This window comes from Psammomys obesus, unplaced genomic scaffold, assembly GCF_907164565.1.
Source record: "Psammomys obesus unplaced genomic scaffold, mPsaObe1.curated_primary_1811, whole genome shotgun sequence".
NCBI lineage: Eukaryota > Metazoa > Chordata > Mammalia > Rodentia > Muridae > Psammomys > Psammomys obesus.
The window spans coordinates 5847400-5863560 of NW_026591711.1; the positions used below are offsets into that span (position 1 = coordinate 5847400).

At 39.2% G+C, this 16161-nt stretch overlaps 1 protein-coding gene across 1 annotated transcript in view; it reads left to right on the top strand.

The window, feature by feature from the left end:
• The window catches only part of Znrf2 (zinc and ring finger 2), a 72432-nt gene extending 58680 nt beyond the window's left edge, over positions 1-13752 (top strand). The window contains exons 5-6 of the mRNA XM_055611820.1: positions 4377-4458; positions 8203-13752. Coding sequence (XP_055467795.1) covers positions 4377-4434 — 58 coding nt within the window. The 3' untranslated portion in view covers positions 4435-4458; positions 8203-13752. The remainder of the gene's footprint in view (positions 1-4376; positions 4459-8202) is intronic.
• The last annotated feature ends 2409 nt before the right edge of the window (positions 13753-16161 follow it).

The window sequence follows — 16161 nt, forward strand, 5'->3', positions numbered from 1 at the left end:
ATCTTAGGCTGGTTTTGATTTTCTTATCTTTGAATGCTAAAGGACAATAGTACAAGCTTCACTTAGTTGTGAGGATTTAAATGTGTAAATATTTGGAAAATGTTGGCATAAGAAATTTAAAAAAAAATGAAAAAAAAGTTTGACTAGAGGTGGTGTAGACAGAGTAAGCTGTTGGTAAATGGTGCTGGTATTGATTACTTACTGATACAGAAAGACAGTTGAGTCCCTTCTTTAAGTTTGAAAGAAAAATTCTAGGCTGTCTCTGCAATACTAGTGAAATTCAAAATCTAAGAAAGTAAGAAAAAATAAGGAATTGTTTTTGACCTTTTGGTAAGGAACTTTATTTCTTTTTGCTTAAGATATATGCCTCTTCTCTCTGTGTCCCCAAAATAAGCGTGAGGATGCTCAGAGCTAGCTCAGCAGCTAAGAGTGCTTTTCTGCTCTTGTGGAGAGGACCTGGGCTTTTTTTCAGCACTCAGATGGTGTCTCACAGCCTCCTGTAACTCCAGTTGCAGAGGCTGTGACATCTCCTGACATCCAAGAGCTCATGTGCACACACATGGTACACCTACATACATACACTCACACAGATACAGTTAGAAGACTGATAAAATTGACTGTTAAAAAATCATAGCATATTTACATGTGAGGCAGAAAATAGACTTTGTAGTGGAAATGGCTCTTAACCTGACGACAAAAGTTTTATGTTTGAAATAACACATTGTCCTTTGGTCAGTTGCTGTAGCAGATGACTTTTGTAGGCTGTAGCTTTTACTGTGTAAAAGCTGCAGATGAGAACACACTTAAATACAACAAGCCATGCAGTAATGCAGTGTTGAAGGGCTTTCATCCCCCATGACCCTGCTCAAGATTCCATCAGGCTGTGTTGTCACAGTTCTCAGTTCTATATGCATTGGCTTTTGTCTTCATGACCTACCAGTCTGATTTCTTTCTTAATTATATATGACACTAACCTCATTAACATTCCAAGCATACAATACTTTTAAAAATGAACATGTCTTCTGGTAAAAAAAAAAAAAAATATGTTGTGTGGTCTGCCTTTAATCTGATATTTACCGTCAAACCTTGCTACATTGAGTTTATAAATTTGTGGAAAAGTTTATTAAAAAGCATGCGTAGTTGTTGATGGTTAAAGTTTAGTATTGATTTATCTTTTAGTTAAGCAGAGGTTATTCCTAAACCAGCTGTATACCCAAATCACCACACAGAGACTAGGATTTTCTTAATTAACCTAGAGCACAATGCTGGGCAATAATTACTCCATCCTAAACCCCCAAGCCTGTATAGTTTCCTCCCATTCAGATTTCCCACATTATACTTACTTTTAGTCATATGTTCATCTCTCCTCATGGTTCCAAGTCCTCTCCTGCCAGCCTCTCCTCTCTACTCCTCCCACTCGCTTCCTTTCCCCTCCCCTCCAGACCAGGATGTCCCACCCTCTTCTCTCCATTGCTCAGGACTGGCTGGTTGTTTTATTGACAATACAGAGAACAAATGATGGCATGTTTATACAAACTTAAGACAGGCACTGCTTAGAATAAGCATAACAATGCAATGTCTGGATTGAAACCAGATACTGAGGTAGAGAAATAAGCATTTGAATGAACAAGGGTAAATTGTATACATTCCACAAGAACATTATACCAACACATAGTGCCAGGCATGGTAGTATTTTACTGTAAGTCTAGTATTTAGGAGGCTGAAGCAGAAAGATCTCCAGTTTATGATCAGCATAGAGTGTATAGCAAAGCCTTGTTTCAGAATCACTGACCCCACCCCAAATATATATATTTGTAACAGAGTACCTGAAAATAGTAATGAGATACTGGAATAATAGTAGGCTCTTGAAAATCTGTAAGAAAGACTATAGAACATTAAAAGGCAGAAAAAAAATTGCGGCCAATGAAATAGTTCATTGGGGAAAGGATTTAGCCCCAGGCCTGACAACCTGAGTTTGATCCCCAGGACCCTCAGGTGGAACTTGGTCTTGTAGGCTCTGACCACCACATGGTCACCAAAGCACACGAGCTGCCCCCATAAATAAATGAATTACAATAAAATATTTTTGAAAATGAAAATTTTTTAGCAATTCCATAAAAAGGAGTGATGCCGTTGCTAGGCAGCTATAATTGCAGAGTGTATGTTACAGGTCAGTTATTCCACTATTGAGTCTGTGCTGCAGAAAAATTCTAGAGAGTGCAGTGGTTCTTCCCAGAACTATGGGGAGTGGGTAGGGAAATAAGACATGTAAACCAGGATATGAACTAGCACTGAGAAAGCCTTACTATGACTTTAAGGAGCCAACTCAAACTGTAATTAGTGAAGACATTAATATATATATTGGTGTGACCTTTTAGAGACTGTTCATAGATAATTGAAAATGTCTATAGTAAAAAAAATAGATAAATCAATTGTGATATACTCTTTGTCATTATTTTGAAACAAGATCTCACCCAAGTCTTCTAGGCTGGCCTTAAACCTACCATCCTCCTGCCTCCAAGTAGCTGGGATTATGTGGTATCAAGTCCATGTGCTATACTTATATAATGGAATACAAATTGAAAAGCATTCATGAAGAAGGCAAATGAGGCATGATATTTATGGTAGCACTAACTAATTTAAGTTCTGAAACATGAGGTAATACTATGTTTTAAGAAAACATACCTTTAGAGTTATCAAGAAAATGCCTGAGAATAAAAACGTACAATTCAGAGTACTGATTTCCTGCTTGGGCATCTAGGAGAAAGGGGTATCCCTGTCTAAACAAACAGTGAGGTAGTTTACAATAGACACTGGGTTGATATTAGTTTACATGAAATGGGATCTGAAGTTACTTATTGACTTCTCATGGCGAGCACAGGTCACATGGCTGGCCAGGAAGAACCCGTTTTAGACCACATGAGTATATTCAGGTGCACAGTGGGTTGTAACCACAGCTGGAGCATTTTGCTTTCAGATATAGATGGAGGTTTTTAGGGTTGAGTGGTTTAGACCAGATTGAAAGTATGTCATAACCACATTGGGGTAGGATAATTAACGCAAAGGTTATAGTGGTCTGAGTTGCTGCTTTAGTCACTTGGAAGACATGAGTATTGGTTGAGGTACTTGAACTTTTTTTTCCATTATTTGCACTGGAGAGCCTTCCTGTTGGGGTATGAGCATGGTATTTCTTCATTTACCCCGTTAGCATAGTAGCTAACCTGGCTTTATGAGCATCCAGAAATTAACATATCCCACCAGTGAGAATGCTGAGCAGTTCTAATCCGCTTTAGTAACCTCCAAGCTGCTGACCAAATGACTTGTCCTTTGAGGACATTGATTTTCTCATTTGCCACAGTTTTGTGAATTTGAACTTTGTATATTGAAGGGAATGTGTTACACCTGTGCTGACTGGAGCAGCCACTGCACATAACACTACAGAGAGCGCTTGAAGTGGGACTGAGAAACTGGATTTTGGTGGTAATTACTCTAACGAATTTACTGCAAAGATAGCTCAGCAAAGTGCTTGTCTTGCAAGAATGAGGTCTTGGGTTCAAGCCTCGGAACCCACAAAAACAGCTGGTGTGGTGACAGGCGCTTACAGTCTCGGTGCTAGGCAGGTGGAAGTGGCTGGGTCCCTGGGACTCCCCGCCCAGCTAGCCTCACTAACCCACCTAGGAATTCCAAGCTAGTGAGAGGCCCTGCTGGGAGGGGGAGGGGCAGCACTTGAGGAATGACCTCCAAGGCTGTATCTGACTGGCTTCTACATGTGTGCATACATACATAAACATGCATGTACATACACAAACATGCATGTACATACACAAACATACACAAACCCAAAGAAAGAGGTTAATTGTATATACCCTATATATAATTTCCAGTAAGATCATGAATACTCAACAGATGATATCTTTTTCTGTGTATTATATGTATTACAGAGCAGGGTAGAATTAAAGGTTCCATTATTACATTTAAATGTGAAATTTTTAAATGTTATGCAATGTTGTTAAGAATTAAAAATTAATGCTACTTTTATTGATAGGTAACCTGAATAGGTCTGTATGTAACTCTTTTGTAAAGGAAATATTTTTCTAACCATTAATTGATTTTGAATATTAATGAAATGATAGTTGTTTAAGGGAAAAGTTACCCTTTTTAAAATGGAAAGTAATTCATAGCATAATAATAATATAGGATAATTGAAGTATAATTAATGTCTTTCTTTTACTGTATTTGTCAGGTGTGATCGTTAAAAATACTGATTTTTTTTTTTTTCCTCCAAAGACACTGAAGTCCAGTGTCTTTGGCTTTATGATTGTTCGGATATATAATTATACACAGGATTTACCTTTTCTAATTTTGCTCTTTTCTAGCTGCATAGATGAATGGTTTGAAGTAAATAGATCTTGTCCAGAGCACCCTTCAGATTAAGCGCATCAGATTCCTGTGTTATGGGTAATTGTCCCCCCTCCTTTTTAAATTGATTTGTAAACTGTTATTTTTGGATTACTATTTTCATCTTCAGCTTTTTCTACTTAACTACATTTCTGAGTGCATGCGTGTGTCTGTTTTCTAGGTATTTTGTAAGACTGCTATATAAAAACACACATTTAAAGATATACTAAGGAGGCTAAGAGTCTTGATCAGTGTTAGAATGCGCATTTAACCGTCACAGCCCTGGGCTTAATTCCCAGCACCAAAAACCACTCCCCGCAAAAAATACATTAGAAGTGACTGTTGTTGACTCTTGAATAGAGGTAGGTATTGAGTAACTAGAATACTCTTGGTACTTTAAAACACATTTGTTTGTTTAATTAAAGCTTAATACCGGGAGGAAACACACAAACAATGAAGTACACATTATGACCACATTTTCCAGGAAGAATCCTTTAAGGTTCAGAGTAGTTAGGGCCCATGGTTTCAAAAAGCACGTTGTACCACACTCATCAAAATACATGGCATATGCATAATCTGAATCAAGTGGTTAAGGAAGATAGGCTAAGGAGAGGCCATGGAAGGATGAAGACTTGAGTTCTGAACCCATGTAAAAAAGCACTGGGCAGGTAGCACACACTGAAGCCTAATGTTGGGAAGGCAGAGGTGGACAGGTACTGGAGCTTATTGCCAGGTAGTCTAGCGTAGTTGGCAACCGCCAGGTTTAATGAGAGACGCTGTATCAAAAATAAGGTGGAAAGTGACTGAAGATGATCCAGGATGTCAACTTCTGGCTTGCACACATTCTCTCACACACAAAGATAAAAAGAAGCAAGGCACTCTTCAAGTCCCAGGTTGCAAAGACAGTTTAATCTACACACTTGAGCTTTGCCCCATGTGTTTTCCTAGAGACTATAATTGTGGTCATTGAAAAGTATTATGTGCTCATGGTATGAGCATAATTTTCTGTCTGTTACTCGGCAGATGTGAAAGTAACACTGAGTACTGTTGGCCCTGTTACACAGCTCAGCAGTTGACTTGGTGAGGACACAGTCCCAGGTGTTCTGACACTGATGACTAGTTGAGCCATTTTGAGATGATTAACTAGGTAGCATTTCCTTCAGAAAGTTGCAGCCTGTGACTAGGCACTCTTCTTCCCATCCTTAATATATTGTGAAATGTTTGTATCTCTAATAAGCCAATATATTATAGTACCAAACGGAGAACAGTTTTGTTCTGCTGACTTAGTTTATTTGAAAAGTGCTTAGTGAATTAAAGATGAACCCATGAGTATCATTGTTCGTTCCCGTAAGTTAAAGAAGGTATCATTTAGCTTTGAAAAATAAGGTTAATTTAACTGCTATTTTAAGTATGGAGCCTTTAGCTGATTTTGGAATGCTTCAGAAGACTGAGAAGACTCAGTGTAAGAGCGCTAGAGCCAACAGTAGAGTTGCCAAACAGCTGTGATTAGAGGTTGGAAATGTTCTGAGGTCTTGTTCTCTGCCATCCTCACACTTCCTGTTATTTTGATAATTTCGTGGTCTTTACGCTAGCAAGGTGCTCAGTGTGTGTACTGGCTAGTTTTTTTGTCAACTTGACACAAGCTAGAGAAGAGGGAACCTCAACTGAAAAAAAATGCTTTCAGAAGATCAGTCTGTACACAAGCCTGCAGGACATTCTCTTAATAGTGATTGATGTGAGAGGGTCCAGCTCACTATAGTGGTGCCAGCCCTCTGCTGGTAGTCCTGGGTCTATAGGAAGGCAGGCTGAGCAAGCCAGTAAGCTGCACCCCTCTGTGGCCTCTGCCATATCAGCTCCTCCTTCTAGGTTCCTGTCATGTTTGAGTTCTTGTTCTGAATTCCTTTGATGAACAGTGCTGTGGAAGGGTAAGCCAAATAAACTATTTCTTCCCCCAAATTGCTTTTGGTCATGGTGCTTTGTCACAGTAATGATAATCCAAACTAAGACGATGGTAAAAGTGCCAGTTGCCAAGCCTGATACCAGGGACCTGCATAGTAGGAGAGAACCACGTCCCCCATGTTCTCTGACCTCTACACCTGCCCTGCCTCCACAGACAATAGATAGACGTTATTGTTAGTAGCTCTTGCTCCTTAGCTTAGAAGTCTTAGGCTTTTGGAGGTGATGCATTCAGGAAATTTTGTTGCAGTATTGATGAGGATAATTTAAGGTTAACAGATTCAAAAGTGAGAACTACAGCTGGTTTACATGTGAAAGCAGAGGCACGGGGAGGCTGGGGCACTGAAAGACCACCATCTGGGAACTTGGTAGGACCCTATGTACAAATGATATAGTAAGATTTCTTTTGGTGCAGAGCAGTGGGATGTGATGTTGTATTGGGCCACATTTACGTCTGTGTTTTTATTTAACTATTAGAAAGGTGGAGGTTTTATTGTTTCTTGATGTTGGAAATCAAACCATGATCTTGTGCATGCCAGCAGTTATACTGAGGTACATCTGCAGCCCTGATAAGCCCTGTTGTTGTCTCAAAGCTTGAACCTAAAGTTTTATGTGTGCTGGCCAGGTGGCTTTAAGCTACTGAGATGAGTTCCCAACCTGAAAAATGCTTTCTGGATGAGGGGATGCTTTAAAGTGCTGGTAAGTGTTGCCCTGTGTCTGGATCAGCACAGTGATGAAAAAAAATCCTGAAGCATTTTAAGAGAAATGCCAAAAACCAGTGCTAATAAAATGAAAGTTTTACTGGGCATGGTAACAGAAATTCCAGGTCAACCTGAGCTACATTAAAATGGTGGTATTTTTAATTTATTGTTTAACATACCAAAGCATATCCCAAAATCTTTAACCTGTAGGTAAATATGCTTCTAGTATGTGCTAGTATCAGTCAGACTGATGATGAACAGAATCACAGCTCTGCACATTGCACAGTCCTAGACCAAAGTGCCAGAAGACGGGATCTTAGATGATCATTCCTCTGGCGTCCTTGGATGGCAGAAGAGTGGCCAATGTACCTGAAAGGCTCTGATATGCTCTGTTGAAGATGAGCAAACACTAAGACCAGAGCAGACCTAAGCTTTTTTTTCATGGTCTCATCTCTAGAGTTTTTTTCATTGATGTCACAGTGAGCTTATGGAATTTTGGAACACAGCCCATCTCAAGAGTTACCAGCATATCTCTGTTAACCTCGGACAACATCTATTTTTTTTTTTTAAACATCTTAGTGTTTCCTTCTTAGGGGTCTTTCTGTACATGTACCTGAGATTTGAAATGAACTTACATGAGATAAGTTGATCTTTATACTTAGCTGTCTGCAGAAATTCAAACCAATGGAGTCTGGTTCCAAAAACTTGAAGGATTTTTTTTTTTTTTTAATAGCAAGGCCCCACATTGTATCTACAGTATAAGAATTTAATTACCAACTCTATAAAAAAAGAGACATGAATATGTATCTTCTTGATTAAATATGAAGTTGCTTACTGTTTGTAATTTGGGGAGATGATTTTAAGTTTGAGAGGGTGTGTGTGCCTGTGTGTACTCAGTTCTCAGCATTTATTGTGGAAAAGGAATGACTTAAGTTTTGCTTTTTTTTTTTTAAGACTATGTTAAGCTTTAACTGATTATTTTGTTTCTTGATTTATTCTACAAAGGAATATATTTCTGAAGTGGTAAAAAGGGGAGGTATGAAAGGCTGCAGTAATAAAAGCGCACTGTTCATGAGGAAGTGGGTATTGAATTTCTATTTGCATTACTATTATTGACCATGACTTAGAATAATTTGTTTTTATGCAGGTTTTCTTGTCTTTTCAAGATGCTTGAGAAATCTAGAAGATTTGAAGATCGAACTCTGGAAAAAATGAGAACTGCAGGCTTATTCAGCCAGGATCTGAGTTCTGTGACACATGGTTGTCCAGAAAGGGACAAGAAGCACAGAACTCAGTGTACCAAACTTGCATATAAGGGACACACAGGGATTTTGAAAATGCTGCACATCCTGGACTAGTCACTGCATAGATGACACTGATAAACATTTTGTATTCAGACGCCAAAGTTAACTAATTGCAAAGTTGATTTACTTTTTATTAAGTTCTGTAGAGCTGCTGTTTTAATGTATTTGGGTTTTTTTGGTGTGTGTGTGTTTTTTTTTTAAGTTTGGGGAGTTTTCATTTTCCCCAACATAATGTTTCTACATTTACCTATTCTTACCTTGAAAACCACACAATTTAGTTCTTACAAACTCTTCAGTGTGAAACCAAGAAATGTAATCAAAGCAGTGTAATATTCTGTGAATGGAGAGTATAATCTCAAGTTCTTCCATTCCCCCCCCCCCCCCGGGCCATGTATGAAAAATAGGTTTCTGGGTAGGAGAGCTAAAATATGTTAGTAGTTTGAATTAAAGGTTTAATATTATAAAAATGCCATCCAAAGAGTAAATCAAGTTACATAATTACATTTGGTTAATTAAATGTCGAACAGTCTACTGAACTGCAGTTTCTGAAATACATTGTTTCTTCTGAAATAAAACTGTGCAATAGCTTGTTAGCAGTGACCATCTTGCAGCTATGCAACTTTGAAAAGTCCAGATTTGCAGGTCTCAGTGCTGGGGCCGAAGTGACTCTGTCCTAACAGGTATTTTGTTCCTTTCATGTAATTACTTCATTGTGCTTTGCATTTCCAGGCAGTTTTCCCATGTTTGGGTAAAATGTTTAGCAAGTTGTAAACTTAATACCTTATGAAAAGGGTGAAATAAACACTTCTGCAGTGGGACTTGGAGTAATTTGAGGGACATTTTATATACTTTTAAAAATCAGAATTTAATTGGGATGCCAGATTTCTAGCAACTTGTATCTTTAGTTTTCCAGATAATCTGGAAGTTAGCATTTGATAAATGATTTTTTAAGCAAATATAAAAATTTTGTTAATTTATAATTTATTAATGTGTTGTTACTGTAATTGAAAATGTTGTGGATACTTTTAAATTCAGTCTTTGTAGAAAGAACTGTAATAAGCAAAATTATGTGAATAAATACTCCCCCAAAATACATCTGATGGTTAAGAATACTGGAAGAGAACTGTCAGGGCTCCAACAGTGAATGTCTTCTTAAATAAGTATGAAAATACCAATAAGTAGATTTCACATTTGGTTTCCTAGGGAGGGTGTTGCTTCTCTGGTCTAGTCAGCTGCATAGTCCTGTGTCCTGAGCTGCTGCACTGAGGTGTTGAAGTGTGTGCTTCTCTGATGCTGCTACTCTCACACTCTGATTTGTTCCCTGGCCCTGTGGCCTCTGCTCCCTCCTGTACAGAAGGGCGGGTGCAGGAGCACTGCTGCTGTGGTGGGGTGGGCTGGGGGTTGTCCTGCGATGAAAAGAGCTTGCACTGCTTCCCTATGGTCGTAAGCTAGGTACTGCTTCCCTTCAGAGACTGCTGCGGATTACCTGTTCTGGTCCGTGGCCAGACAGCATGTAACAGTTTGCAGCACAGCTCTGTAGGGCTTCTTTTCAGCCAGTTGTAGGAAGTTCTCTTCCTTCAAGAGAAATATTTTTCCTTAATTTCTTTTCTGTTAATACACAATCTGAATCCACTTTTGTAAGCTTTTGTCTCCCCCCCCCCCTCAGTTTTTCTCCCAGGAAGAGCTCTTAGAATGTGAACAATCACTTTGCTTTCTACTGTTGGTGTGTTGCATGGTAAGAATTACTTCTGCTGTCTTCCCTTCTTGGAGAGCAGCTGTGGTAGCTAATGTGTAGACTCCACTGGACGGTGACCTGCTTTTTGCCAAGCTCAACTTCTTGGAGTCTCAGCCTAAGTTTGCCCTTTGCACACACTGTCCTCCAGCAGTCTTCACGGCCTCTGTGGGGATGGGCGCAGACTGTGCTTGTCTGGACAGGATTTACTGAAGCCTACTCAAACAGCTTGTTGGGGTTTTTGTTGTTGTTGTTTTGGTCAAATTTTATAAAGTTGGTGTTTTTACTTTAAATTCTGTCTGCAATAATTTCCTAAAAAGAATAATTAGAAGAAAAGAGAGGAGCGCAGATGTTCGATCAGTGATACTTTCTGTAGCACTGCTTATAATATTAGTCTGTATGCAGACATGAATAGCATCAGCCATAAAATGATAGACTATTCAGCTGAAACTACTGACAAATATTACGGAGGTGGACTAAAAATTGAAAGCCTCCGTTATCCAGCTGGTCATAACCTTCTAGAATCTTTGTAAATACTCTTCAAATAAGGTCACACATGTGTAGAGAATGAAATACATGCTTGGATTTCTCTAGTGCCACTCTGTCCATAGTAAATTTATTGCCAATTTTTAATTCTACTTTAATCTGTTTTTTTTAATTCCCTCTCTGCCAGTATATTTAAGAGAAGCACTATTCTCTTTATAAAATTATTCTCTTTCTTAGGCTCCTCTTTAGAGAAACAGATGTAATGTATTTCCAACCTAGTTATAAATCAGACTGTAAGATTCTTATATAAGCAGTGGTTTTACCTGACTTTTGTGTATGTGATAGCAGAAACCACAGTGGAAAAGTCCTATTGACTGTTGGAGAATATAGGTTTGGGCTTTCCAGTACAAGTCTTCTGTATCTTAAATGTTACATGATTATTTCAGTTTCCATTTAGATACTAGAATGCAGCCCAGAGCAACCAACGACCATCCTTAGCATATCTGCAGTGTGCACAGCAAAGTTTTTTTTTTTCCCCCACTTCAGTGAGTTGCCAGAAATGGTGGACTCCTTTCCAGAGCACATTCTTCTACACTGTGTTTTTAAGTCTGGGTATGGTGAGGTTTCAGAGTACTCATTTCCCACCGGACATGGTGACTCATACCAACGCTCAGGAAACTGAAGCAGGAGGATTGCCACAGGTCCAGGCTAGCCTAGGCTACAAAGTGAGTTCTAGGCTAGACTATCTTAAAAAAAAAAAAGAATACTTTTAATATGTTACAGCAAGACATAGGCATATTCCTTTTAGTGAAAATGATTATGGATTCAGTGTAAATAGTACCTGCTTTTCTGTATTGACTTGAGTGAAGTAAGGGGATTTTCCCAACAGTAAGCTAAAGGTGAACAAAGTGTGGAACTTAAAATTCAGGGATGGTTGCGTTCATTTGCCACTGACGACAGCCTCGCTGTGTGTTAACCATGTGATCCAGACAACCTTCCTCTTCACAGAGGAGGTTCCCCTCTAAACCAGATCATCAGGAACATAGAGTGACTTAGAGGCAAGTGGTGCTGTTGTCACAAGCGCCATTTGCTGGTTGTGGGGCTCTGGTGCATTCAGCCATTTTTCTGTGGGTTTGGGGTAAAGGAATATTGAGAAATAAAACATGAAATGCCCCTTTGTTACTCACTATACAGATATTTTAACTTGACTTTAGAAATTGTAGCATGTCAGTACTTTGAAGTCCATTCTCCTATTTTTTTCTAAAGTGTGTAACTTGTAATATTTTTGTAGCCATGTGATACAGCTTAATTACCTTACCTGTTTCACTCTCTGCTCTTTCTCCTTTCCACATCTCCTCTGAGTCTGAGTGGCTGCTTCTTGGTGTTCTGATAGTGATTCACATTCTGAAATCATCCACAAAACATTTCTGGTGATAATACTTTATAGTATTATCTGGTGCCCAACTAATACTTTATGCCGTGTTCTGTAAATGCTGTGCTTAAGCTAGGAAACAGACTTTTTTTTTTTAAAATCAGAGTTCTGTCTTGGATGGAAAATTCCTGATATTCTAAGTCTGTTGACTTTCTGTGGGAAAAAAAAAAACTACCTTGAACACCAGAAATCTTACTAGTAGTTTCAGTTTAACATGCACTGTCACCGTCCTCACAGGATATTCAAACTATTCACAAGTTTTGACCAGTGGCTGATAATAAGGAAGATTTTTTTTTCTGGTCTTTTTGTTTATAGAAAAGCAAAGAACAGTGTGGCATAATTAATTAAAAAATGTGATACTGTAGCATTTATTAATAATGTATGTGTTTCTTAGCTCTGCCCCTGGGCCATAAGGATCTCAAGATTGGACATGAGAAGTAACAGTTCTCTTAGGACTGATTGCCCATGCCTGCCATTTCTGATGTTGGAGTTGACATGTACTGACTGATTGCCCATGCCTGCCATTTCTGATGTTGGAGTTGACATGTACTGATGAAACTGAACAACTACACCTGTGTTTGTTAGCAGTAACTGTGGTACCAGAAATGTTTCCTCTGTTAGCCAAGCTTGTGCATATATGATATCCCAGCACCCGAGATGTTGAGGCAGAGCAGAAGATCACAAGTTTGAAGCCAGCCTGGGCTACACCGTGAGTTTGAGACCAGTCTGAACTACAAAGTGAGAGCTTGTCTCAAAGTTTGACTGAGGTCATGTTAGTGTTTGGGTATATATAGTATGGTTAAGACATTCTGGTCTAGGAAGAAACAACATGAACACTGGACTTGATAGCACTGATTAACAGTTTGTTGCATTTCTTTGCAGATGACTTGTTATGTGGATTTCTTTGCTTGAAAATCACAATATTTACCTCTTGATTTATTTGTGGTTTCCACAACTCTTCTATAATACCTCTCAGTTTCCTCTATTAGAAAGTATTTTGTTCTTGTTAAACAAGGCCCTGAAGGCATTGATCATAAGAAATAAGAGAAAATGTATTAGGAACAACCTGTATTAGTATGTTCTAAACAGAAACCGAACAATTCATTGCTATTTTAATAAATAAAATTTCCAAATGATCTCATTAAATTCTCCTGTTCTTTAGAAGTAGAAAATAAGAGTGCTCTCAAGGGAAGTTGTCATATCTCCTACCTTATGTCTTTTAGTGGACAGTGTATTACAATAAAACAAATATTTGGATAATGAAAAGTTGCCATGCTACAATTGATATTGACCTCTTTATTTTTTTATACCCATGATGACAAAGATAGATATAAAATTGTGAAAATTTCTTAATAGCTTATGGTAATGGACAACGGGGTTTTGTATTTCTTTGACTGTAAGTGAAGATATACTCTGAAATACCTGATGTAAACCTGCTAGTGTTATCATTGAAATATAGCTGGAGCACTAAGCGTTGGGAAGGATGTTGAACGGTTACGCACTCACACTTTCTGGCTTCATTTGTTTCACAACTTGCCTTTACTTTTGGAAGCAGTTTTCAAGATGTAAGCATGATTGGGTTCTGTAGTATGATTAAGAAGCTAGGCTTTTGGGATAGGTCTCCTCTCTCTGGCCCTGGGTTTTATTCTCTGTGCCTTGTCTTAGTCTTGTATTAAGCAAGAAGGTATGTATATGCAAAGCCAGATAATGTGGTATACATAAATGTTGATATGAAAAACAATATTTGTGCCCATTTATATGATTTTTATTAATATGTTTACCATAAAGTGTATTGATAACATCTGAGCTCTTAACTGATGTGTTTAAGGAACCCATGGAATAACAGAGCATCGTAGGTTCTGACTTCCATCCTTACATTTAGGGGAAGTGCTGTTTGAGCACTTTTACATTACGCAGCATTTGATTCCATGCTGTATTGGAACCAAGAACACCGTAATGAAAGACAGCTGTCTTCTGGGAACCTAATTTTTAATGAGCAAAGCTACTAAGCAACCGTTGCACACCCAGAGTAATCTGCTGTAGCAGGCATTCTATTCTACCTGGCGTAGACGCGGAAGAGATGAGAGCACAATCAGGTCTTTATGAGTAGGTGATTCATAGCTATAGAGAAAGTGGGCAAAGGGATTTGTACAGTAGACAAAGTGAGAAAGCTTCAGTGTCTAGAGAGGCAAGCAAGCAACAGATCCATGCAGTGTGTGTATGTCTGTGATTAGAGGACTTTAAGCAAGAGAGACAATCACGATGACATTTCCAAGTGGGGAGGATGAGATGAGGCAGAAAGGCCTATTAAGAAATCTATGCTAACTCAAGAGAAGGTGAGGGCAGGGGGACCTGGAAACATAGGAGGGAAAGTGGATTCATTTCAGCAGCCATCTTTATAGAAAGGGAAGGAGGGACCAGGACACCTGATTATACTTGTTATCTATCTTCAAAGGTTGGTTCTACCTGGGAAGGTCTGATTATACCTGGAGTATCCTAAAGAGCCAGAAATAAGGCACTTTGTTTGAAAGTGAGTTGAATGGGGTCAGGGGAGGTGCAGACAGGACAGAATAGAATGTTGAGAACAAAGCCAGACATGAATAAGGGGCAATATTGCTTCAGGGTCACAGTTCCTTAGGGCTGCAGACACTGTCAGCACTAACTGCTAGTTGGAGAGTGAGGGCCACGGAATTACTTTAACTCTCGAGCTTGGCTGAATTGGACCTCTCTTGAAGCCTCATTGTCTTAGCTCCTGTTGCTTTGGCCCTTGCTTAATAAGTGCCAACATGCACCCTGAAACCTTCTTCAGGGATTTGTCTTGGGTTCATTTCCCATACTCTTTCCATTGTGCCTGACTTCAAATCTTGACAACAAAAAATTAAAGGTACTACTGGACTTGGGTCCTCATACACATACTTGGGAGCCTGCTGTTCTGATGATGATTGCTTTTAAAGATGGGTTGGGTTCTGCTCTGTAGAAGGACCAGAAGGTTGCTGCTTCGTGATCTTTGCTGTTGAGCAAAGGGCATGAAGGACTGATGAAAGCATTTTTGGAGGAGCAGCAACCTCAGGGTAGTTGCATGAGTCAAGGAGGGGCCACTGATGATCTGGTGTACAATGTCTCCATGACAACACAACAGCAGGCTTCTCCAGAGTGACTTGGGTTCTTTTCACAGGACAGGAGGCATCGCATCGCAGACCTGTGAAAGCAGTAGAAATTTAACACAAGTCCCTAAGTTCATACAGTCCACATAAAATGCTTTAAAATTTTTTCTCAGTACATAATGTTACAATTAAAATTCTGTCAAATAGTGCTTCAGTAATGTCTGTGAGCTCCTAAATTCACTATTTTATGAGATTCAAATAGAATGCAGCCAAAAAAAATACCTTCCCAAGAAAGTAAATTTGAGTTTTTACTATTTCTGATTTATTTGGTCCTTTAGGAGCTGAGTCACCAGGATATTAACTGAACAATGGCTGTGTAGTGTTGGTCATAGTGTAAAACCACTTCAGGAAAATAGCAGAGAACTGCATATCGTGAGCCTTTGGTAATTCATTAATGCTGTGGCACACACTTTCAATCTCAGCACTCAGGGGCCAGAGGCAGATCTCTGAGTTTAAGACGAGCCTAGTCTACAAAGCCAGGGATACGTAGTGAAACTCGCCTGCCACCGCCCCCCTTCCACACCTAAAATAGTCTTAATGCTAAGGCTACTCAACACCCAGACCAAAGGTGGCAAATGGCATATGGTTCATCTGTTAGAACATAAAGGCTACAGACCATCCTAGACTGTTCAAATATGCAGATCCAGCTAATCAATTTGACCCAAAGCTTTTTCTCATCTTTGGAATCTCTTGGAAACTACCCCTGCTTTCAGTGCTCAGCAGTTGAATGACGAGCAGCTGCTGTCCTGAAAAGCACAGGTTCAGATAACTTTACCTCAGGGATCTTTTCTGTTTGATCCTTTTGTGCCTGGAGATTTCTGAAGGCTTACGAAGACTCCGAATTCATTTGGAGTGGTTTTGGGTCAACATCTGCACATGAGCAGCTCTTGCCCTGTGTTGGGACTAGATGGAAACTCAAGTTTTTCAGCAAAAGGAATTGGAAAAACCTTTGCAAAATTAGGGTCTTCGTGTGCGTTCTCTGGCCTTA